This window comes from Grammomys surdaster, unplaced genomic scaffold, assembly GCF_004785775.1.
Source record: "Grammomys surdaster isolate TR1022 unplaced genomic scaffold, NIH_TR_1.0 1136, whole genome shotgun sequence".
NCBI lineage: Eukaryota > Metazoa > Chordata > Mammalia > Rodentia > Muridae > Grammomys > Grammomys surdaster.
The window spans coordinates 1,516,391-1,543,019 of record NW_021605555.1 but is presented as its reverse complement, the minus strand read 5'-3'; the positions used below and the strand labels follow the sequence as shown (position 1 = coordinate 1,543,019).

At 40.9% G+C, this 26,629-nt stretch overlaps 1 protein-coding gene across 1 annotated transcript in view; it reads right to left on the bottom strand.

Annotated features, from left to right (window-relative positions):
- The window catches only part of Chd1 (chromodomain helicase DNA binding protein 1), a 66,110-nt gene extending 41,935 nt beyond the window's left edge, over positions 1-24,175 (bottom strand). The window contains exons 1-8 of the mRNA XM_028783475.1: positions 23,831-24,175; positions 22,016-22,215; positions 7,164-7,365; positions 6,217-6,330; positions 4,405-4,469; positions 1,882-2,031; positions 1,484-1,752; positions 389-614 (exon numbers count right to left, since the gene is read on the bottom strand). Of these exons, the coding sequence (XP_028639308.1) occupies positions 389-614; positions 1,484-1,752; positions 1,882-2,031; positions 4,405-4,469; positions 6,217-6,330; positions 7,164-7,365; positions 22,016-22,068 (1,079 nt within the window). The 5' untranslated portion in view covers positions 22,069-22,215; positions 23,831-24,175. The remainder of the gene's footprint in view (positions 1-388; positions 615-1,483; positions 1,753-1,881; positions 2,032-4,404; positions 4,470-6,216; positions 6,331-7,163; positions 7,366-22,015; positions 22,216-23,830) is intronic.
- Between the last annotated feature and the right edge of the window lie 2,454 nt (positions 24,176-26,629).

Below are 26,629 nucleotides of genomic sequence, written 5' to 3'. Positions count from 1 at the left end.
TTTCTTTCTTTCTTTCTTTCTTTCTTTCTTTCTTTCTTTCTTTCTTTCTTTTGTTGGTCGGTTTGGTTTGGTTTGGTTTGGTTTGGTTTGGTTTGGTTTGGTTTGGTTTGGTTTGGTTCTTTTTGTGGTAAAACTAGAGATTGAACCTTGCACGTTCTAGGCAAGAGGTCTAACACTCTCAACAACATCGTTAGTTTTTAATTTTAAAGATTTCTGTGAGTATGACAGTCTGTGTGATTCCTATCAAAGACAAGTTCAGACTAGACCATTCCTAAGACTTTCACCCTGAGATGAAATATGATAGACTAGAAATATTTTATGCTGTCATTTTATTCTTAGTTATGAGACTCTAATCTTGAACTATAAAAAAGATTAAAGGAATCTTTACCATCGTTTTGTCTCCTGATCTTTTTTCTTATAATTATCCAATTTTTTCATCCCTCTAACATTCTGCTGCTTGAGGGTTTCTTCCGTCTCCCATGTGTTGTGAATGTGAGACCATCCTTTCCATTTAATTAAATACTGTATGTCTCCTGGCTCTTTGTTTTTTTCAAATCCTGCATTTGGGTCACCATCTGCTTCGATAGCATAAATGGTTGTAGTAGCACCAGTAGCTAGAGAGAGGCAAAAGACAAACTCTATGTTGACTCTGTTACACGGTTATTTTCTTCCCAATTCAAAGCTTCACATGTGTACAAACCACTCACTAAATAACCAAACTATTAAAATACAAAAAATGACAGTAAATTATGTCACAAATAAAAGATAACTAAGAATTTTAGAACTAAAAATTACCTATTTCAATCTGTCTCAAGTTTTAAAAACCAGGGAAGCAGGCAGTGAGATGGCTCAACAGGCAGCAGCCTGACAACCTGAGTTCTATCCCCACGACTTACATGATAAAGAGATCAAACACACACCAAGTCGTCTTCTGGACACCACCTGGGTGCCATAGCACATGCGTACACATACACATGTGCACACGGAAGAAATGTAAAACTTTCTAATTAATAAGCCATTTTTTTCAAAAAGAAGAAAAAAAAAAAACCAGTGGGATACTCAACAGCACACCCATTAATGTATAGTACTAGTAACTTGGAAATTGCAGTTTTAATTAATTTACTTTCCAGGTACATTAAGCAATATAAGGAGCCTTTATGTTTAAGATATAGGGGAAAATGGTCAAAAAAAAAAAAAACTCTTAAAGTTGAAAGTATAAGAAAAGAAATGATTTAAAATATAAGAAAAACACTATTTTCCTTACTGAGTTAAAAGCCTCCCCACATGTACAACACAAGGACGGTTGCCAGGACATTTCAGAGACCTATGGGCCGGCCACACAATGCCTATTTTCACAGTAAATAAGCAAAGGAGATAAGAATTCACTTCTTTCTTTCATAATTGGAACATATCTAAGAAATGCTGCTGTTTACACTGTGAATATTTGAACGAGAACATAACTGAATACTGTTTGCAGCCGTACCTCCTTTCCGCCCAACTCTGCAATCCATAAACCTTTCTATTGTCTCAAACTCCTCATCCTCCGTCTGAGGGACGTCCTCTCCGCAGACCTCCAACAGGTCATCAGAGTCCGTTTTCATTTCTTCATCCTCCTTGTAGCTCACGTTGACAGTGGCTTGGCGACGAGAGCTTCGTTTATCATTATCATAATCTTCATCATCTTCATCCTCAGACGAATCAATCTGTCTCTTTTTTTGTCCAAGAATTTTTTTCCCATTTTTTGACTTAGATCTGGGAAAGGGAAGGAGAAAAGAACAGTGTTTTATAGATACTAGGATAAAAGAAAATTTAAGGACCTATACAAAAAAAAATTCTTTAAATGGCAATTTTTAATATCAAACCACAAAATACTATACTCACCTATTCTGAGGTTTTCTGCTTTTGACTTTGTTTTTTGGCTCATAATCAGATTCTGTGCCATCACAGCTACTTTTCTCTCTCTCTTCTTCAGATTCTGAATCTGAACCAGACTGAGATGGAGATCCAGATCCAGACATCTGCCAGTCTTCACTGTATATAAACATTTTTTATTTAGATATCATAAGTAATTTATATTGCTAATAAAACCTAATTATGGTCAAAACTAAATTATATTCCACTGAATACAAGGAAAACTATTGCTTGAGTCATACTGGAAAATAGTAAATATCAGCAGAGTAACAGCAAGAAGTATTTTGCAAAGATTTCTCATATAACCCCAGAGTTTTACTACTTACTTAACCCTCAAATGAAAAATATTATGCGAACAAATGGTTATAGGTTTATATATGTACTATTCGTTAAAAACAAAAGGAATTCTAATGCCTCATTTTACTTTTTTAAGAGACTGTAGTATCTAAAAAGCATGTCACCAAGAATGCAGGTGGCTTATAGACCTCACACACATTTTATACATATGTGGTGGGGCTCAGCATGGTGGAGGTGACCAGGTCATGCTGTGCTGCGTTCACCAAGGGCATCCAGCTCGGTGGTGCTCCCACTTGCTATGCTCTCACTTGCTGGGTCTTGTTTTGGCTTCATTCACATGGGGAAAGCAGGATTGTTGAGCCGTCCAAGGGGAAGAATCCAGCCAAGTATGTAAAGAACAAGGGAATACCTGCACACCTGGGTGAGTCTCCTGCCTCTGAAAGACCCTTCTCTAGGAGAGGAATCTGTAGTATCTTGAAAACACAACAAACTACTATGGACTCAGAAGGAGGAGGAACATATCCTTTTATGTGTGTGAGGTCTATAAGCCACCTGCATTCTTGGTGCCAACAGCAGCCAGAAGGAGTGTCAGATGCCCTGGGTCTTGATTTACAGATAGTTGTCAGCCACCATGTGGGTGGGCACTGGGAACCAAACCACTGTTCTCTGGAAGAGCAGCCAGTGCTCTTAATCACTGAGCCTCTTTAGAGCCTCTAAAGTAATTTTTAAGTAATAATATATATTCTCTAGGGGGAAAAAATCTTAATATACACCATATCAATTGTGACTATGATAAAGTTAATACAAGAAATACACATAAAATCAGATTATGATTTTTATCAGATGATAAAACATAGTAGAAGCCAATTATTTTATCCTGTGGTCTTCTTAGAGCAGGCACAAAGTGGTGTGATACAGCACACATGAAAAATTCTTCCAAATAAATTTTTCAATGTAATTTTTAATTTTTATACCTAATCAAGTCTATATATCAGTCCAAAGTACTTATCTTTTATTATTTTCTTATGACCATGCTAGTTGAGAATTTAGCAGCTCAATAGAAGATATAAATAGCTGAGAAGACACCACAGTTGAAAATACAATATAGTTTTACTGAAAACTAGAACACAGGGTAGCTCAATTATCAGTGCTTTTCTGGAATGTGTGTAGGCAGCATGACACACGCAAAAGCACACAAAGCTATAAGATAGATCTGAAGAAATTAGACACAATGCAGCAGAGCAAGACAAAGACAAAATATAACATAGTATGATTTACAGAGTAAAACTAGATTATCTGAACTACACCAAGTTAACAGGTATGCCCTATTAAGAGACAGGGGAAAGAGAACCAGAAGATAAACAAAGAGACAAAAACAGCATTTTCAGAAACTAAAAAACATGAATCTTATAAACATACAAAACCTATCAGAAAAATAGTAAATCCAAACACACATAGAACAAAGTAAATAAACAGAATACTCAAGACAAATAGAAAAAGATTTGTCAAAACATCAGAATGAAAAAGCAAACCAGTAGAGTGGACCTAACATGAGAAAGTGTTCTATTTGCTTTCTGGGTCAAATTCTGTGGCAATTAGTTATATTGAGTTTGAGTTTCTAAGTGAATTCTGCAGAAGTAAACTTCATGTGTAGATGAACTGTTTGGGTAATTAGCACAACAACCAAGTCACTCAATTATCCTGTGATCTTACATGCTTTTCTCCCAAGTCATAAAAACTTGGAGAGTAGTATGTGTTTGGAAAGTAGTTCTTTGATATCACTTAAAGTCAATCTTCAATCTACAAATACACAGGAGATATGTTATAACATATAAAAGAACAGGCATAAAAAAGGCATCAGCTGGTTACAGAAAGACAAATGTTATGGTAGTGGTTTAAATTAACTTCAAAAACACCATGAACTAAGAATTCTAAAACTACTTTTGGAAAGGAAATGTACAAAAAGAAATACCAAACCATAGTATTTCCTTAGCATTCAAAGTTAGTTGAATGAGCTGGGCGTGGTGGTGCACACCTTTAAACCCTGCACTCAGGAGGCAGAGGCAGGCAGATCTGAGTTTGAACCCAGCATGGTCTACAGAGTGAGTTGTAGGATAGCCAGGGCTACACAGAGAAACCCTGTCTCAAAAACAAGTGAACAAACAAAACAAAAGTCAGCAGAATAAGATCACATACTCATTATGCTTTTTCCTCTTGACGTCGCTGGATGAGTCGTCTGAGTCTTCACTGCTAGAGGAATCCTATAGAGAACAACAGTTACTGCCAGCGTCAGTAACTCACAACTCAAGTCTGAGTTAGCAAAGTTTCATTTGCTATGCTAGTTAGTTAGCATTCATTTTGCTAACTATAACTATAACATAGAGAAAGAGAGACAGACAGACACACAAACACACACACAATATAGAGTTTGAATGAGATGTTCCCCCATAATCCTGGGCATTTGAATACTGAGTTTAAGTGGGTGGCACTTTTTAGGTAGGTGTAGGAAGCCTGTCTTTGCTGGAGGAAGTATATCACTGGAGCCAGCTTTGACATTTGAAAACTGGGTTATTCCCAGTTTGCCTCTCTGCTTCCAGTTCATTGTTTAAGTTGTGAGTTCTCAGCTCCAGGAACCATGCCAGTCTGCTGTACACTTCCCCACTGTAATAGTGATGCACTCTTCATCCCTCAGGAATGTTAAGCCCCAAATAAACCCTTCCTTCTGTAAACTGCTTTGGTCTTGGTGTTTTTATCACAGTAACCAAAACCTAACTAAGACACATAAAAAAGAATATTACCAAAAAGAGTGGTATGCATGCCAGTTATCTCTTTAAAAGTAAAATTTCTTTTATAAATGTGTTTACACTAGAATATGCAAATATATACAAATATGTGTACTGACAGAGTAGACTACCTCACTATAGGATACATAGTACTATATTATATGTGTGCTAAAAGTCAATAAATTCCAGTAACACACAACAACTGGGAATAAGCCAGACCAGGAAAGCATGTGAATGAGTACATAAGTTCCTGGTTACTTCTTTGTCACTTTAACACAAGCTAGAGTCATCTGGAAGAAGAGCCCTCAATTAAGAAAACTACTCCATCAGATAGCCTATAGCCAATCGTGTGGGCATCATCTTGAGTGATGACTGGTGTGGGAGGGCCCAGACCACTCATATGGTGTCACCATGGACAGGTCCTGGAAGGTGTAAGAAAGGTAGATAAACTGTGAGCCTGAAGAGCAGTAGCCCTCCATGGCCTCTTTTAAGCCCCTGCCTCCAGGTTCCCACACTGACTTCCTTTCAAAGACTGTATATGACAAAATAGGCCCTTTCCTTTCCAGGTTGTTCCTGGTCAGTGTTTATCAACAGAAAGTTGAACAATAGAAGCAAACTAATAAAAATACACAAGTATTCAAAATGATAAATCTGGGCTCCTATTTTGAATAGAACTAATAATACATCTTTAACCATGAAATCATGTGTAAATCATATATATAACATATGGGCATAAAATATTAGGGGTGGGGCACTGAATAAAGGCCTCTGAGGTACAATCCTTCTGCCTCCATCTCACAAGTCCTAAGATTACAGATAGTCAGTTCCATGCCAATTCATCATATTCAATATTTCTTGCACATTCACCTTTGGCTTCTCCAGTTGTCTTGAAACAGTATTTTACTAGGTACCACATGTTGGTCCCAAGCACATATGGCCAGTAATTTACCTTGCTTCAGCCTCTTGAGAGCTGGGACAGCAGGCAGGTATTACATACATTGATACCTTACTTCCTGTTTTGCCATGATAAGGAAACAAATCACATAAAGGTCCCACTAACTGTTTTTGATTAACCTCTAAAAGTAGAAACACTGGTACTAAAAAAGATGTCTGTATGTCAAGATTAATACACATATCTAAATACAGGCACTGCTATTCATTCAAAGCAATGGTATTTACTAAGCAAGCATATGTCTATTAATGGAACAGCTCACAGTGAACTTACCTCTTCGGATCCACTATTAGATGAAGCTGGGCGCTGCTGCTGGGTCTGCTGTGGCTGCTTCCTAAGCATTGCAGATCTCTGAACAGCCAGAATACTGGGGTTGGATTTCCAAAACTGTACCAAAAACAAAGCAGGGAGAGATGAAATGTTTCAACATTTACACCCTGTGAGAGCAGTGCCCCTGCAGTACAGTCAACTACAATGCAAGGCTTCAAGTGAATATGAGAGGCACTCGGCACGTCAGACCTTACATGTTATAACCACCATGCTCCTGGTGCTTCGAATGTTTTTTAAAACAAAGTGGAAATGCACTGCATCCCTCCTACATACCATGGCTACCTATGTTCTCCTGTGTTAGGTGAACATGAAAAGCCAGAGTCAAAATATAAATAAACTATGTCATTCTGCAAACAGTTTTGCTCATGCAACTTGACATTTTTGGGGGCGAGGGGGAGGGAAGGGGGAGAGGTTCTCCACTAACAAAGCTACAGCATGATTTATATTTTTGGCCCAAGAATTTTAGTTCTCCAGGGATTGTTACTCTGAATAATACAGTTAGCTTGCAGTAAATAACCTGCAGAAAACAAGTTCTATCAAGCCCTCTTGCTGTTAGCAATAAAGCACTGCCTTGTAGACCTTAAGGACAGAGCATGCAAACCTAATCAGAAGACCTCAAGCAGCCTTTACTTTTATCTAAGAAATTTAATTTCCATTACTTGATGTTTGTGGTGCTACGGACAAATCCAGAATTTCATGCATGTTAGTTAGGCAAGTGCTGTATTGCTGAGCTATACTCCCAGTCCATGATGCTGTCCAGTCAGGCACAAGATTCACCTTCTGTCTTAAAGAGGCAGAAAAGGCTTTATTTGTGTATTTAAGTATTTTATAGCCATCTCCTTCTGTCTTAAGCCAGTTCAATTGCATAAGTCTATTTTGCACAAAATTACCTCAGCTCCATCAACTTTTGGTGGTTTTGCTTGAACTTTGTTCTCTCGGGATGTGTCTGATTCTGACTCTGATTGACTTCCTGAGTCAGAACCAGAATCAGAGTCGCTGCTCCCAGACTGGCTACTGCTTCCATCACTGCTGCTGCCAGAACTCGAGCCAGATCCAGAGCCTGATGCTGACCCAGAATCATCTTCTGACTGACTACAATTGAAAATAAAAAACTTAAAGCAAAATTCAACAGAAATTTAACTCTTCAGCAAAAAGCTAAACATACAGATTAATATTTCAACTATCTGTATCCAAATACAAAGGGCAATGTACAATGACAGTAATGGACGTATGTGATGGTTTGTATATGCTTGGCTCAGAGAGTGGCACTATTACGAGGTGTGGCCCTGTTGTCGTAGGTGTGTCACTGTGGCTGTGGGCTATAAGACCCTCACCCTAGCTGCCTGGAAGTCAGTCTTCCACTAGCAGCCTTCAGATGAAGATGTTCAACTCTCAGCTCTGCTTGCACCATGCCTGCCTGGATGTTGCCATGCTCCTGCCTTGATGATAACAGACTAAACCTCTGAACCTGTAACCCAGCCCCAATTAAATGTTGTCCTTATAAGACTTGCCTTGGTCATGGTATCTGTTCACAGCAGTAAAACCCTAAGACAGACATACATATTTGGTTTTTTGTTTTAGTTTTTGAGACACAAGGTTTTTCTGTGTAGTCCTGGCTGTTCGGGAACTAACTCTGTAGACCAGGCTGGCCTGGACCTCACAGAGATCCACCTGCCTCTGCCTCCTGATGTACTGGGATTAAAGGCGTGCGCCATCACAGGGCACTGGACATACTTATTTGTAGGATTGTAATCTCCCTCAAAGACAATGTGCAAGGCCTACCACCTATGGGGTCCTGGGCTAGACACCGGGAAGACAAATGTGTGAAGTCATAACACAAAAGCCTTAGCAGAGACTAGCTCCAACAGTTTAAATTTAGGAACTGTGTGAAGAAATTAATAAGCATGTTGGCAATTCTTACAACAGTGAGTAGAAAATAGGCCCATTTCTTGCAGCTAATATTTATTTTCAAGATTATTTCTGGCAATGTGCAGCTACGGAAGTCTGCAATCCCAGCACTTGAAGCAGAAGGTATTATCTTCTGCCTTCTGTAATTTTCCAAACTACCACCAGATGGCAAATTTTGCTGACAGACTACTTACTAGCTACTTACTCTTCAGAAAAAAAAAAAAAGACATACCTAAGAGAGTTGTAAAATAGAGCAATAAAGTTTCGAGGAAGAATTTTTTTCCACAAATTAAATGTTTAAATTGACAAATATATATGTATTTTGAAAATGTGGTGTAATTTTGTTTCCTAGAAATACAAAGTAAAACATTTCCTCTAGTGAGATTTATGGTTGTAACATTGTTTCTACCAATACTGCTTTTTCTCTCCATTCCCAAACCCTTCCCACCATTATTTCCTCCCCCAAACACACAGCTCTGGGCCTCTCAGATATCATTAAGTGTCTTTTAATAAAAGGAGGAAATGTCCTATTTTACTTGAACTACTTGTACAAACTGTAGCAATGTTATTGGAGATTGTTTTTTTCTGACAATTTTATTTCTCTATTAACTCACCAGGTAAGAAAAGTCATTAATTCAATAAACTTTACTGAGAACCACTCATAGATCAGGCCTGGGGAGACTGAAACAACAAAGTCTTCACCGTCAAAAGAACTTCTACCTTGAGGTAGCTCCATAAGCTGATAAGCAGCTTCCTGTGCTATGTTTATAACAGCTGATCTAGACATGACCAGGTTTGGTGAAGCAATCAAGACCACTTAGTAGAAAGTACTGTTAAATTAATCCTTCGCATAAAAAAAAAAAAAAAAGAAACTTAAGGAGAGACGGAAAGATTGTTACTTTGCAGGAGTTCTTGTTTTCACGAAAGCACCTAGCATAAAATGTGCTTGCCAAACATACACAAGCCCTGAGTTTAATCCTAGTTATGAAACTTGGTAAAGCACACCTACAAACACTAAGAAGGTGAAGGATCAGAAGTTCAGTGGCATCCTTGGTTACAATTTGAGTCTCTAAAATGGAAAAAGTTAATGGTTGCTGGAATTAGGGGCAGACTCTATCATAGATTCCTATTCTTGCTACAGTAAAGAAGCATGTTTATTATTAGGAACTGTGGAACTTTGGTATTTATGTCCAATGTAGTTTATTTGGTTGTTCTTTCATGGAATAAAGAATTTGTCAAGATGGAGAGGAAGGGAATGTTTTAGCAGAAGTGAATTCTGATGTCCAACTACACAGCAGGATGACTACAGATCATGGGAACAACCTTTTCTTCTTAAAGCCATGGGGAAAAAATGTTCTCAATGATTCAATACAAGTGATAAATATTTCATAGTATAAATGTTTACCCTAACTTGAACATTATGCAAATAAAATTATTTCAGCCGACCTGCTTTCTGATAAGACATATCATATCAGGCTCACTTTGTATACTTCTTGCCTCAAGCTATCACTTACTTCGTCAAAACCTAAGTCTGAGGTAAGCCTGTGACTATGTGTGTCTGTCATTCTGCACGTTCAGCAGAATGAACTACAATGCATCTCACTCTGCTCAGCCTATACTCCAAGGTGTGCTTCTCTACATGACACTTCACACACGACCAACATGAGCCAGCACACCAGCAGTGTTCACTCAGTAAATACGCTCCTGCCTTCTAGCTTTCTACCTGCCTGACTCAGGACAGTTTATGAATTAATGTACTGCTAACACTACATCCTTTCCTTCCTCTTCTACAGTAATGTAACAACCTCTGCATACATTCTGACTCTCTTCACCAGTTTTCCTTGCCTCTACACTGCTTCATTGTACTCTTCCTCAGTTACTTAATTAAAACTGTAACTTTTCTGGAATAACTGAAAAGGCTTGACGCACAGTCTACTTCCTATACAGGCACACTGTCTACATGTAACACTGACCCTGTGGGAGCTGACTCTACTTTAGAAATCAATTCCCCAAACATCTAATACCTGGAAAACATCCTGCGTTGTCTCATTGGCCCCTAGGGCCCTTTCTCACACCTCTCCTCCAGTAAGACAAAATTGAAGACATGACACCCTACAGCTTAAGCATATTTCCACTATGTTTTACCTCTACAATAAAGCTGTCCCACTGACCAGGACAAGTGTAGTGTAAGAAAAGGTATCCATACTAACAGAACCCATAACACAAAGGCAGCACACACCTACCTGAGAGACGTGCATTTGAGACCATGTGTTAGGGGTGGGGGGTGGGGAGGCTCAATATACTGCATTGTTTATTCAATGTATAGTTTTTTAAAAGAATAGGTTTTCTACAATTAATAATTTGATTTCACTCCTTAACAATTAGTGAGCTGGGGTTTCTACTAAGAACAAAACAGAGAAGAAGCCAGGGCAAACAGAATGGAAAGAGAAAAACAGGAGCTCTTTGGGAGGTGAAGGTGGGCAGACCTTAAAGAGTTCTGGTCTACACAGCAAGTTCTAAGACAGTTGGGGCTATGTAGAGACACCGTCTCAAAACAATGAAGGGGAAAGCCCAGCATAGGTACCTAGCCTATATTTTTCCTCGTCTGAAAATGTTTGCTCTTCTAAGCATTGGTAAAAACCAAGACTACAGCCCACCATCATGTCTTTTCTGCAGCCATTCCCACTGTCCTAGACATAGGTCACTGCTCCAGTTCAGGCACTCACAATATCTTCCATGTGTCAGGCATATTGCCTTTGCAACATTAAAATAATGTTTAGACTAAGTATCTCCAGCCTAACCAGATGCTGGGACTCATTATATCAGGACCCTCAGTCCAGTTACTTGGGTAATGTTATATCCATTTCACCACAGATGAAGAAGCGAGGTTAACAGGTGAGCCTAAAGCACCAATAAGAAATGAATGTGTGAGCAACAGCTTCAGACTTTACTATTACAATCCGTATGCCTTTTACACGATGATGCGGCAACACACACACACACACACACACACACACACACAAAGAGAAACAAGAGAGAGGCAGAGACAGATCAGCAACAGCTTCCAAGGATTTCAGCAAATCTGGAAATTATCTTTCCATCTGACTCTAAAACCCAGGTCCTGCCACTGATGGTTAGGCCCTAACCATCAAACAAAAACAGATCTTTTGATCATTCAAAACAACCAATCAGCCGGGCAGTGGTGGCACACACCTTTAATCCCAGCACTTGGGGGGCAGAGGCAGGCGGATTTCTGAGTTCGAGGCCAGCCTGGTCTACAGAGTGAGTTCCAGGACAGCCAGAGATACACAGAGAAACCCTGTCTCAAAAAACAAAAAACAAAAAACAAAAAACAAAAAAAAAAAAAGAACCAACCAATCAAAGATAAACTAAACCACACTGTGTATGATCCTACCTACCTCAAGTCCCAAACTGAAGAAATGAGAATAAGGCTTCGAGAAATGGCTGCTAGAAAGGGTAACCGTTCGCACAACTAAGTGAAAGGTAACTGGATTAGTCATGCTGAGTTTGAAGCTAAATTCAAAATGCTTTAGAGGAGTGGTTCTCAACCTTCCTAATGCTGCCACCCCTTAATACAGTTCCCCATGTTGTGATGACTCCCAACACAAAATTACTATTTCATAACTAATTTTACTACTGTTATAAATTGTGATGTGTTTTCTAATGGTCTTAGGCAACACCTGTGAAAGGGCTCTTTGATCTCCGAGACCCATAGACTGAGAGCCACTATTTTCAAGTATCAAGAGATGAATAATGAGGAGTATACACACTTACAATTAGATTTTACTGCCAATCGTTTCATAAAATACATAGGAAATCACAATATTAGTAGAAGGATAAATGACTAATTTATCATTTATAGCTAGGTAGCTCTTTTCCTCTCATCAATATTACTGACCACGTAGTAGTAAATAATTTAAAAGTTATCAAGCAAGGTAGAAGAGTAGAAAGAACTAAGGGATGGCACTGCATCGCCACAGGATGAGAGTGCTGAAGGCACAACGTGAGCGTGGCAGCTCACCCTGCAGCCACCATTACTTCAGGAATGCCTGAAATTATCCAAGGTAGCTGAGCCAGCAAAATAACGTCATGTTTCTAAAACATTAACGTGTTTAAATTTCTTTAATGCTGCCACCAGCTGTGGTGATGTTCACCTTTAATCTCAGCACCCAGGAAGCAGAAGTAAGAGGAGCTCTAGTTAGTTTGAGGCCAGCCCAATCTACATAGCAAGTTTCAGGCCAGCCAAGGCTACGTGATGAGACCCTGCCTCAAAAAAAAGCAAACCAAACGAACAAACAAACAAACAAAAAACCAGATCCCTATACTGTACAGCTTTAAACAAAACTATCTATAGTTTGGTATTTCATCAGTATGCATATCGACAAACATAAGCACAGTCTGCACCTACTGTGAGTCACTTACTGAACAATACTACAGCCAGTGCTTGGTGGGTTAATTATAATCAGGACAATGTACAACTGAATGACTGGGCATGGAGTTTACCCTTTGGCATAGTGCATGCTAAGGCTAGGATGAAAGGTTATCTACAGTGTGAGCACTAATTTATACATCTGGTATTCAATACATATTCAAGTGACTTCCTCTTATTAAATGTATTTCAGGATTCAGTTATTTATAACTGGGGGTGGGGGGAGTACTCTAGGGGCTAGAGATAGCTCAGAGGTTAAGAACACCCGCTGCTTTTGCAGTGAGATTTAGGTCTCAGTACCTACATGGCAGCTCACAACCACCTCTAAGTCCAATTCCAGGGGATCTAGCACCCACTTCTGGCCTCCATGGTGACCAGGCATGCACACAGTCCACTTAGACATATGCAGGCAAAACATTCATAAAATTAAAACAAATCCATCTTTAAAAAGCAAAACTCCTCTGGATGTTTCAGAGGATGGAAGCCAGTATCGTTATTCTAGAGAGGTGAGGAGAGATTAAGGCTGCTCTGCACTTTCCCCTGCTCTCATGGCTCCACTAAACTTCGGAGAGCACAGTCCCTAGGAATGTTCCCCACCCACTGGCATACAGGAGCCTGGGTCTTGCACATGCTGGAAAAGGACTACCCTAATCTCCAGCTATTCTGTCTTTTCACAAAACCTGTCAAAATATACCCCATAAAATGTACATCCACCGGGCAGTGCTGGTGCACGCCTTTAATCCCAGCACTTGGGAAGCAGAGGCAGGAGGATTTCTGAGGATTTCTGAGTTCAAGGCCAGCCTGGTCTACAGAGTGAGTTCCAGGACAGCCAGGGCTACAGAGAGAAACCCTGTCTCGAAAAATCAAAAAAAAGTACAGCGACAAGTTATTTTTAATATATATAAAAATTTAAGCTTACTGAAGTTCTAAGTGACCCCTCTTTTAAAAAAACTGAAAAATTAAAAAACAAAAACCCTTCATTCCATTCCAGTGAAAACTCTTGTTTCTGGAACGGGCAATGTGGCTGAGAGGCAGCAGCTAGGATCACTAATAGAGAGCCCAGGAAATCTTCTCCTGTGCTTTCAGCTCTGAGAAAGAGTGGAGACACTGACTACCAGGAATGTCTTAACCTTTCTCTGTTTTTTTCATTTCAGTGGCAACTTAAATCTTACCTAATCTGCTCACACCAAAGAAACGTTTGTCTGTGGCTTAGCATGTAGTTAAATGTTAGCTTTTGAGTAAGCAGTCACACCTCATAACCAGTGGCAGCTAACAGCATAGCTTCAGTTATGAAGCCCAGTTCTCAGTCACAAAGTCATGGGAAGTTCCAGTGCAGTGTTGTCTCCCTCACTAATGGTCTGAGGAGCCTGCGAGTGTGCTGTCTTCCCTTTTCTATGATCTGAGGAGCCCATGTGTATGCCTTTTCTGTTTACCTTCCCATTGTCTACTCTGCCTATTTTTAATGTTTCCTTCATTCCTTCATTCCAACTAAACCCCACAAAAACTTCATCATAACAAGGAATCAGGCCGGGCGGTGGTGGCGCACGGCTTTAATCCCAGCACTCGGGAGGCAGAAGCAGCTGGATCTTTGAATTCGAGGCCAGCCTGGTCTACCGAGTGAGTTCCAGGACAGCCAGGGCTACACAGAGAAACCCTGCCTCGAAAAACCAAAAAAAAAAAAATAAAAAAAAATAAAAAAAAATAACAAGGAATCAATCTCGGGGTAAAGACCGTAAAACTAGAATATCCAATACTTCCCTTTATTAGAAAGAGCAGCTCTTCTTTACTGGGGGATACAATATTTGTAAAAACTTTCATTATCCTAGTAAAAGTATCATTTTTTCTTTCTTTGAAAATTACATCAATCTTTACCCAGATTGTAAAAGTTCAGTGGAAATCTTCCATATAGCTCACTGCATGGTTCTAACACCCACCTGCCTTTCCTCATCTCATCTCACCTGCACGACTATATAGCCCACAGGTACCTGCCTGCCTGCCTAACTACGAGTATACATACACTAACCTATTGTTACTTCTAAATTACAATAATCTTTCTTTTCTAAAATTCATCTATTATTTCAAAACATGATGCAACTCCATGTGAACAGCTTTATATATGTATGAGTTTTGATATGAATACAACTATTCTGTAACCCTATCAAAATGGAAGTCATGATCCAGGAAATCTAAGATACATAAGAAAACTTTCAAGGTAAGCCAATTTTTCTGTACAGTTTTTGGTTCTTTGCATTTGTCGAAACTCAGAAATGTAATGCACATTTTTTTTAAATTAACAAGTAGTTAATAAATTTCAAACGTAATGTGACTAACAAATTCACTAACTTTATTACAAATGTGAAAACTCTGAAGGGGAAAATGAAGTAACTTTGGAAAATACTGGGTTGAGTGGACTCTGCAAGGCTAACTGTACGTATATACTGTACCTATATACTGTATATATATATATACTGTATATACACCGTATTCAAGTTGGCAAGTTGGTTTCCCTGGGATTAAAGTCACCTATTTTCATATATTCTAGGTAATATATGTGAGTCCATAGACAACCTGAGCCAGCTTTCCCACTGTTGGATGTAGAAGTTATAAGAGCACAAAAGTGGGGTTAGAATGAACCCTGTGGAGCCGGGTGGTGATGGCCCACACCTTTAATCCCAGCACTCAGGAAGCAGTTACAGTGATCTCTAAGTTCTAGGCCAGCCTGGTCTACAAGGCGAATTTATGGATAGTTTTGCATGCATCTGCTGAGAGGGCCTCAAGTTAGTCAGGTTAGTCCCTGCAGCTGCCCAGACATCTTCCCAGTCCTCTACCTTACTTTGTGAGTCAGAATCTGGAACTCACACACTAGGCAGGTCTCTGGGTCCTATGTCTCCAGCTCCCAGTGTTGAGATTACAGCTGAATGCCCCCATGTAAGGTCTAGGATCCAAACTCAAATCCACATGTTGTATACAAAGCAAGCATTTTTACCCATCCAGTCAGCTCCCAGGCCTCATCTTAATGGCTTTAATGAGATTTAAAACTGTTACAGGAGCTGGAGAGATGGTTAAGTGGCTGTAAGGACTTGCTGCTCTTACAGAGGACCCAAGTTCAGATCCTAGCACCGTGTTACCTAGCATACATCTGTCTGTAACTCCAGCTCCACAGCATCAACACCTAATTATGGCCTTCTCAGTCATGCATACGAATGTGGCACACAAACACACGCACAAAAATAATTAAAACTGCTTATAAACCTTACTTTCCTACCCAGAAAGCAAAGTTGTAACACTGTAATATAGCAGTAGGATTTTGTGGGAATGTGTTCTGAAATTCCTTGTGACACGCAATGACCATGCATGCACTTTGCTTGGTTTAGCCAGAAAATCAACAATTACACTTTGCAAATGTACTTGTTTCTAACAAAATAAAATTTACCTAGCCTCTCTCTGGCATGGCTCATGACAATATTCCTTAGGAGCTCACAGAAAAGAGAACCTTAAGTAAAAGACCAGTAACAACAATTGTAGGAATAAGTGCTATACTTAAGTAGACAGGTTCATTTTATTTATGCATTTATACTATGAATTTAACACATATACAAATCACTTAGGAATCTGATATAATACAAAGATTCTAGTATGAAACCTAGTTCTACGCTCCCAACAAGCTCAGAAGAATGAACCACAACTAAGTTCTAACAGTTCTCTGCCTGTGCATTTTAAAACTTTCCCATGTTAATAAAACAGTTACTTCCAAGCACAGTTACACACCTTTAATCCCAGCACACTTTCCAAATCTCAAATTTGGGAGATAGAGCTCCAAACAGCTGCAAGCCAGCCTAATTACAAGCAAGTTCAAAGCCAGCATGGGCCTCAATGGGGCCTTGTCACATGCACCAAACAAATTAAAAAATAAAAAAATTTAAAGAAAAAAATAATCTTTCAAACAACTCTTTACAGAAGAAACAAATTTTTTAAATATAGAACTACAACAGGCATGATCCAGTTAAGCACATGAACAAACAGGCAACTAGCTATTATCACTGCCTGTACATTATCTTACCTATATATATAGGACAGTACTGCACTAGAAAAGTCACATTTTCTCTTAAACTCAGCAGCTAAAAGTAACACTAATTATAGTAACCTATACTTACCACAATCTCAGGAAAACTCTATGAAAATTATAACTTGGTTAATTCTACTCAGAGAATAACCAATTGCTAAAGCTGCTAGTATGCATATAGCATTTTGAGTTTTCAAACAGAAATCTTTAGCTTCAGAAGCATGCAGAGGATATGAGAAAAAAATAAAGACAAAGAAACTACAACTGAACAAAGTGTGGACTAAGAGAAATGAAATAGATCTTTCTTTCCTGCACCTGACAAATGACATCACCAGAAACTGTCATAGCCAGATTTCTGAACTGGGTCACCTCTGGCCATCCCATCGCCATCATTTCCTAGTTTTCTGTCTGCCTGAAAATTCTTCTTGTCATTACTTCACAGTTAGCGTTACTTCATAAACTTTCTCCACTGACTTTTTAAAGTGACTATAAAACGACGAGCAAGAAACACCATTTTTTACAATGTCTTTTAAAAAGTACTCAAATCTAATGTAAAAGATAAACCAAGTTTTTTGTTTTGTGTTGTTGCTGTTGTTTTTGAAACAGAGTTTCCCTGTGTAGCCCTGACTATCCTGAAACTTGCTCTGTAGACAAACTGGTCTTGAACACAGAGATTGTCTCTGCCTCCTACCACCTGACAACCCCCCCCAAAAAAAAACAATTTTTATGTGTATAAGGTATATGCGCACTTATATAATCCTTTAATTAAAGTGGCTAAGAATGGAGACTCAGGCTAACCCACACATTTATCATTATTAACATTGTTTAAAAATAAAGACTAGGTTGGGTCTAATTCAGTATAGAAAACTTGCCTAGTATACACAAGGGTCTAGGTTCTATGGCCTATGTCCTTGCATATACACATTCAAACGCTTTTATTCTAAAAATCAGGTCAAGTGAACTCAATTTATATAGACTATGTGAGACTATTAAAGCATTATTACCAGTATCTCCCACTCTGTAAGAATTATTCAAGGGCATAACATATACTTAGAGCAGTGGTTCTCTCAGGGTCTAATGACCCTGTCACAGAGGCATATATATCAGATATCCTACCTGCCAGTTATTTACATTGTGACTAAGAACTACCAAAATTACAGCTATGAAGTAGAAACAAAAATAATTTTATGGTTGGGGATCAGCAAAAGCATAAGGAACTGTATAAAGTGGTTGAACGCAGCATTAGGAAGGTTGAGAACAACTGACTTAAAGACTCAAGTAGCACATGTGTAAGCCTTACATGACAAAGTTGCTGAAAGTTGAACCTAACAAGCATCTATCAATTATCCAAAAATAAGCTAAATATAACCACATGTTTCAAATATTTGCCTTAAATCCATTACTGGACTAAATCATTCTTCGAAATACCCTTAGAATGAAAATCTGTGGGGTACAGATGTAGCTCAGGGTAGAACTAACAGGTGAGCCTTGGGCTTCATGTGCAGGAGTACAGAAGAATGAGTGAAGGCCATCTTTTAAAATGTTTAATAAGCAGGGTCTGAAGAACCTGCCCACACCCAAGTCCACACAGGTGGACCTGATGGCTGGAACCCCCACCCCACCCCCCAGCACTGTGGTCAGAAAGCTTGGCTTCAGTTACATACAACTCTGTGTTCAACTGAACTGCATATGGGTATGTCCTGGCCTGCACTTAAAAACTAAAGACTTACTCTAGAAACACAAACACATAATTTTGCTTTATTTTTTATTTTATTTACTGGGTTTCTTTTTTCAACCCAGCTGGCCTGGGACTCCCTATACAGGCCAGGCTGGCCTTGAATCCAGAGCTCTGCCTCTGTCTCCTGAGTGCTAGGATCATAAGACATGGACCATGAAATATATAGCCTATCTAATACAACTTTCCCTCTATTAAATCCTCCCAGATCTTTCCTGCTTACCCAACTCCATGCCCTCTCTTAGGAAGGAAAAAAAGAAGGAGGGAGGGAGGGAGGGAGGGAGGGAGGGAGGGAGGGAGGGAGGGAGGGAGGGAGGGAGGGAATAATGGAAAAAGCCCCACTGAAACACAAATCAGAAACCATAATATACAAGCCAAAGAAATAAAGAAATGCCCAAACAACACAAAATGGAAAAAAAAAATGTACAAAACTACCACTGAGTTAGTTCTGTGCTGGCCAACTATTCCTGGGCATGAGGCCCACCCAGAAATACAGTTAATACCAAGTGAGACTCCACTGAAAACAACTAATTGTTCCTTTGCCACCAAATAGCAAATAGTTTCTTGGTTAGGAGCAGAAGCCTGTGTCCAGTTCCCCATCTCAGCCCTAACACAGTATTCTAAGCAAGGTTTCAAACCTATCAGTTATAACATAACCAAAGGATCCATTTCTCAAGAATTCTTTCTTTTCATCAATAGAGACGGCTCTATACAGAAGGAACCAACCCCTTCGCCTCCACATCTTTTTCTGTAAAAAGCTAAACCCAACCCAAAATAACAAATGGTAACCTCATTTCAGAAGCTTCCACAAAAAACGAAATTCTGCAGCAAAACACATTTTACATTTCTTGGCCAACACAAACAAATTTAATTAACTATTTACAATGTATACTAACTTCAAAGGTAGACTGTTTTTCTCATTTCTCCATTATTAATATTTTCAGTTGTGATACCTTTTGGTATTTTGGTAAGAAATTCTATCTGCAAGGTTTAATTCCTCAGTTAACTAGACACAACTCCTTTTCTTTGCACAACCTTACAACAAAAGCATTTTGGAGAAAGAGTAGGAAGTATCAATGACAAAAGGTAAAGAGAAAATAAAAGACAACAAAACAGCAAGAGGGTGAAAGTCAAGAAAAAGCAGAAATCAATAAATTACAAAGCACATGTAGTCAGATCCCTCAATAGTGATACTCAGAAGCACCAGAGTCTGATGGCAGAATTACTAACTCCAAATATTACAGAAATATGCTTTGTTAGCACTTAAAATGAGCATAAATTGAGAAAGAATATAATTCAGTAGTCTGATCCTCTTACCTCTACCTCCCTTTCTGGGATTATAGGAATAATATATGAATTATAGGAATAATATTCCAACTATGCTAAGTTGGAAAAGAAATCTTACTAATATTCAAATTTGAATCTAAGATTCAAAGGTTCCCCTCCCCAAACAACACAAAATGGAAAAAAAAAAATGTACAAAACTACCACTGAGTTAGTTTCGTGCTGGCCAACTATTCCTGGGCATGAGGCCCACCCAGAAATACAGTTAATACCAATTGAGACTCATTATCAAATTGGCTTTATTCCTCCTCCTAGCTTTAGATATGGCAGCAAACACTGAAGCAGGTTAAGTTTTGAGAATGTAACAAGCAGGTAATCCCCTGACTTAAGCAAGTAGATATTTGGTCAAAGTCTGAGTTCCTGTTCTGTGGGTACCCTGGTTCCTATGTTTCTCTGTGAATGTCTACTTATTAACCATTTCTTTACTCCTAATGAATGAGACCTTAAACATGTAACTCTTCTATTCACTTACAACAATGTATCTACAGAGATATAAATCAAAACTAAAATGTGAACATCCTCTTAAGTGGACCAGCACTCAGGAGGCCAAAGCCAAGTGGATCTCAGTGAATTCACAGCTAGCCTGGTCTACATAATGAGAATTAGGTGAGCTAGGGGCTACATTATGAAACTCTGTCCCAAAATAAAATAAAAAATATCTAGCTAGCTAGCTAGATATCTCTCCCTGAATCCTTGACACCTCCCCCCCCACACACACACACACACAAATTCTCTAACTTCAACTCCATTGACTCTATAAACTCTATGATATGTACCTGTACAACCTCCCCCACAGGCCCCACCCTTTAGTGTTTTGAGGCAGGGTCAGTCTATGTAGTACTGACTATCCTGAAACTCTTATGTAGACCAGGATGGCCTCCAGCTCAGAGAGACCCACCTGCCTCTGCCTCCCAAATGCAGAGATTAAAGGTGTGCACCACCACTCCTGGTCTCAACCTAGGTTTTTAACTTCTAGATCCATACTTATGTAACTGAAGTGTTCTATTCTCTATGCTATCATTACTCTGTTTTTGTAAACTATCCCAGCATCTTTCCTGCTTCTTGTACCTCCCATTTGTCCACCACTGTAACTTCAGTTTGGTGTCTTACATGTCACAAAACATCAATGACTATTGTCCCAGAAACCATTTTAAGCCCTGACATACCAGCATCTCACACGTCTTATTTTTTTGTAATAGTGTAATTCCCATTTTGCAAGGCCAAACATCAGAGCAACAGAATAATTTACCTCAATTCATAGCGAGTAACTGATAAAGTCAGGATTAACTATACAGTCAGACTCCAAAAACTACTTTGCAGATTTCTATGTGTAAATATATATAAATAATGAACTGGAACAGTAATGTGGAGACTATTAGAAATATAAAAGAATTTAATGGCGTTGGACCAGGCAGTGATATATGCCTATAATCTCAGTGCTCCATTTGGTATGAGGTAAAAATTCTTGTGGAGGGCAGCTGGAGCTTTACCAAAGACACTGCCTTGAAAGAAAAAAAAAAAAAAAAAGAGCAAAAAGACTGTCTTACACATAAAATAGCTCAACATTTTATTTCCATAAACTTTATTTCTAAGAAACAATATGGTCCAATTAAGAATTCTAAAATTCTAATATAAAAATAAACAGACTGAATTCACATCAATTTTATCTAAAGTTTTCTACAATGGTAGAAGCATTTGCCATTAGTGCTGTCCAATACAGTGCAAATGTGTCATGTGTCATTTACATACTACTTGAAATGTCTGGTGTAACTTACAGAAATCTTAATGTTTTGTAATCTAAACTGTTGCATGTGGCTAGTAGCTAACTGAATAACATAGGTGTAGGACATAAAACTCCAGAAAAAATGAGTGCAGAAAATCTTACTGCATTTATTTGGACAGTTCATTAACGGCCAAATCAATTTTAATGTCTCTTTACTGTTTCAGCTTCAATTAATTCAAACTATAATTTAAATAGATCAAAGTCTTCTACAGTTGTTCCCTGCTATCTTGTTTTGTATCTTTGTATCTTTACAACACATACACACATACATACACATATATACATACATACATACATATACATACATACATACATACATACACACACCCAAACACAAAATATGCAACATTAACAAAACTGCTATTACGATCTTTTTAACCTTTGCCAAGCTAAGACAATTTGATAAAAACACTCCGTTTCAGGTCTGAGGTAACCAAGTGCTATAAAGTGCTTGCTTACCTTGATTCTCCGCTGCCATTTCTAACACTTTCTTCATCACTGTGTCCATTCATTGTAAATATCAAGAAGTTTTAAATAAAACACAAATCTCCTCAGATTAATAAAAGTTGAGTATGAATGCCGATTTCCTCGAATATCAAAATTTCAAAGATGAATTTTCTTCAACATTCAAGAGTTTCCTGGGGCCCTCTCTGTGTCACCTGGGGAAAATGTATTAACAGTTAAGAATATTTGCTGTAGGAAAAGATGTAAGCCCGACTTAGAACTCACAGAAATGGACGTAGGCCATTAGACTAGAGGTGGCTAGGAAGACCCGGAAGCCTTTCACTTACTTACAAGAACGAGGCTTCTATTAAGTACATTCTTGCTTGCTAGAATTTAGCCTGCCACTGCTAGTGCTGTTTTGACACAAGGACAACAAACTTTTCCAGACTAATTGCTACTATGTAGCACTATTTATATAGATTACTAAAACAAAGTAACATACACATTCACGCAGAGTGGAAAATGCTACTTGGTAACTCCGCCAAAGGAAGGGAGGATAAGGTGATGTTTAATGAAGCTCTAACTCCTATCACCAAGAACTTCATATCCAGCTAAGGAAAGTTTTTAAACATTCATGTGAAAAAGAGTGTAATAAAAGGTAGCATGATCTTAGCAAAAATACAAACGTCAAAACTGACTGTTTTTATCAGGTAAACCCAATGGTAGAATGGAAGAAAAAAAACATATACCCAGTAAGGTACTTAAGGCACCTTGAAAAAAAAAAAAAACATAAAAAGGCGATACAAAGAATATACACTGTATCTTATTTTCAAGGCAATCGGGGGCGGGGCGGGGGAGGAAGACAATATTTCCACCTCTCAAGATTTCCGCCAGAGCACTAGAGTCACCTACAAGCCAACCACGAATAAACAAAGGAGATCTCTGGCAGGGGAGGGAGAGGAAGAAGCGGGGGAAGGAGACGTCAGATCCTTCCCCAGCCAGAAAGTACCACCAAGACACACTCGGAACTCAGCAGAGTTGTCCTCCGACTCCAGCGGAGACTTAACTCTGATTATTTCCACTCCAAAGAGCAGAGGAGCCAAACAGGCTGCTGCCACCGGGCCGACTCTGCATCTGGATCGGGATTTCAAACCTGCAGAACTCAGTCTCCATACCTCTTCGAGAACAGGTCACCTAAGATCCACAGCACTCAACAGTAATTCTTAACGTTAACTATTAATTCCAGCCCCGGTGAAACCCTGTCGAAGTCCTCCACCTCCTTCTCTCCGCAAAGTCTGCGCTGAGAAAGTTCACTCGCCTGGGCGCTTTCCCTTTCACCTTCCTCTCGCCCCTCAAGATGGCTTTCCCCGTCGGCTGGACTTCCTTTCCAGCCTCGCCTCCTTTCTCCGTCCTGCTTTAAGTTCTGCTCCGAGCGCCCGGACTCCGGACGCTCCCGCGTCTCAACAATAAGAGCCCCCGAAGTAGCCAGGGCTCCCTCTGCAGCCTCCCTCCCGCCTGGCAGTTGCCGGGCTCCGGCTAAGTTTGCCGGGCGGCGCCGCGCGGGGCCGCTGCACCTTCTCCCCGCAGCCGGGCGCCGCGGCCTCCTTCCCGCCTCCCGCTCCCGCAGCCCCGCCGCGCGCCCTCCCGGGCTCGCCCGGCCGCCGCCCCCTCCCCCCCGCGCTCCCACGTGCTGGTCCCCTCCGCGCGCTGGGCAGCGCCGCCAGGCCGCTGAGGATGCGCCGGGCCGATCTCCCACGCCCCCGGCGCCGAGCCGGGCCTCGCGGGCCTCGCCGGCTGCCGGCCTCCCCGGCCTCGCCGACCCGTCCTTACCGGCAAGCACGGGGCGAAGGGTGGCGCGGGCCGGCGCCTCGGGCGGAGGATGCCCCGCGCGGGGCCCGCGATCCTGGACGCCCAGGCCGCGGGACCCGCGCCGCGGACGGCAGAGGGGGAGGGGAGGCGGCAGGCGGAGACGCGCGGGGCTGGGGAGCGGGTCCTACGATCAGTTCATCTCCGGGCGCCGAGGCCGAGCGGGAAGTACCGAGGGCGCCTCCTCCGTCCGCGCTCCCGCCCCGCCGCTTATCGGCCGCCGGCAGCCGCCATGACGCCAAGACCGCGATCGAGCGCAACCGTCTCCGCCGCGCGGCGCCGCCGAGGTCGCTGTCGCCTCCGCCTCCCGAGCGACGTCACCGCCTCGGCTCACTCCCCTTCCCGGCGCGCGGCGGCGGCGCGCACGCCCGGCCTTTCCGCCGACGCGCGAGCGCGGGGCGGGGCGGGGCGGGGCGGTAGCGCACGCCCCTCGGGGAAGCCACTGAGTCCGGCCGAAGCTCGGCCTTCGCACTCCTAACCCGCGCTACCCCTGACGTTTGCCTGGGGCTCCCGAGATGAGCGCTCCGGTCACGGCACGGAGGCGCAGGGATCCAGAGCGGAGGCTGAGGACTGCCTGCGGTGGGGGCCGGCGGCGCGCGCTGGGTGTCCGGAGTCTGACCAGAGCTGCTGCGTCACTCGGGCAGCTAGGGAACTATTAGGCAACCTTGTCGCCTCCCGCTGCGATCCTTGCCTGGGCGACCTGCGGCTAAGTCTCCTCCCGGGCGGGGCTCTAGTGAAAGAGAGAAAATAGAGTTCGAGCTGCTGACATCCCGTGACGCTAACTTGATTCGTGTGTGGGTGGCCCATGGCTGGTTCATAAAAGAACTTTTACAACAGTGCCTGCCTAGGTCCCTCCCTGGAGGGCGGGTGGAAGGGTGCCGTGCCGAATTGCAACAAGAAAGGCTAATGGAGGGGCGTTGGTAACTGGATCTAAGGTTCTACAGCTTAGTTGACAGTTTCTGTCAATACTGTATCCGCGGGCCTCGATATGTCGGAAGCAGGATCTCTTCGAGCATGGTGATGTAGCAACCTATGTACGGTTTTCAATTTTGTTTTTATTATGCTTTTTGGTTTTGAAAGAGCGTTTTATTATGTTGCCCAGGGTGGCCTCAGGGTGATCCTTCGAAGTTTTGGCATTACAGGCAGGCATGTGCTAACCACAAGGCTGACTGTTTTTGCAAGGGCTTGGAACTTTGTTTGCTTACTTGTTTTTGAATCAAAATTCTTTCTGATTCCGGCCTGCAAATGAAAAGATTTTTTTAAAGACAGTATGCAACCCAGGCTGGTCTTCCTCTTCTCCATCTACCTGCCGCAGCCTCCAGAGTGGTGGCAATGGGATTGCCGGTGTACCCACCATGTGGGACTAACTTTTTAAAACTGTTCAACTTATTATTTGAAGTTGCGTTTGCTGTAGAGACCCCTCATTCGAAGTCAAATTTTGAGTTTGACTGTCATAATATTCTCCAAATGATTCTTAAGCTATTTGGGAAATTTCTAATAAAAATTTAAAGTTTGAAGCTTTATGTTTTGAATAAAATCATAGTATACTTCACTACTCTGTAAAATCATAGAACAACTTAAAGATGTAGAGAAATACAATGTATAAAAAAATTGCAACAATCTTGCCTGTTCAAGTGTTTGTGGGTTTTTTGTTTTTGTCTTTTTTGTTTGTTTGTTTTTCCTTTGAAACACAGTTTCTCAGTATAGGTTTTTTGTTTGGTTTGGTCGGTTGGTTGGTTGGTTGGTTGGTTGGTTGGTTGGTTTTTCTAGACAGAGTTTCTAGACAGGGTCCTGGAACTCACTCTGTAGACCAGGCTGGTTGCAAACTCAAAGATTCACCTGCCTTGGCCAGTGGAGTGCTGGGACTAAAGGTGTTCCGCTTTCTGTTCAAGTCTTAAAGATAATGCAAAAAAATACTTATCAGCTGAGTGATTAAACTCTCAGTCTCAATTTTTTAAATAAACAATCTAGGTTTTATTTCTTGTTAGTGTTTGCGGATGTCCCACAGCACACATGTAGCACTAAGAATAGCTTGCAGGGCTTGATTCCCCCCCTTTTACCTTGTGAATCCAAGCGGCTTGGTGGCAGGTATCTTTCCACACTGAACTGTTCCTCTGGCCCATTTGCATCTCTTCTTAGTATATCAAGCAACAGCCAACGAGTGATTATTAGCATGTAAATAGCCAAAAATTCCAGAAAGTTAGCATCAACTAGAAGGGAATTTTGTTTATTTTGCTACTGTTCAATTTCCATCTGGAACACTTCGTGGTCCTTTGGGAGAGTATGACATTTACAGAATCTTTTTTTATCCCCCTTTGGTTTTCCGAGACAGGGTTTCTCTGTGTAGTCCTGGCTGTCCTGGAAATCACTCTGTAGACCAGGCTGGCCTCCAACTCAGAAATCCTCCTGCCTCTGCCTCCCAAGTGCTGGGATTAAAGGTGTGCGCTACCACTACCCGGCACAGTTACAGAATCTTAACACATTATTTTGTGAATCCTTAACTCTGAAATATTCTACTAGTGGTGATTGCCAATGGATGTCTGTGATGATTAATCTTTATTGTCAGCTTGATAGGACTGAGAAATATATAGGAGATATGTAAAATAAACAACTGGATGTGCGTTTCTAAAGAAAATGAAAGGATTCAGCCTCCAACTCCTTGCATGGATTCAAATTTTGAGTGATACTGTGGAAGTAGGGTGGGTAGAGCCTCAGTAGAAGAAGTGAATCTCAGGGCGGTGTGCTTTGGAAGACTATATCTCA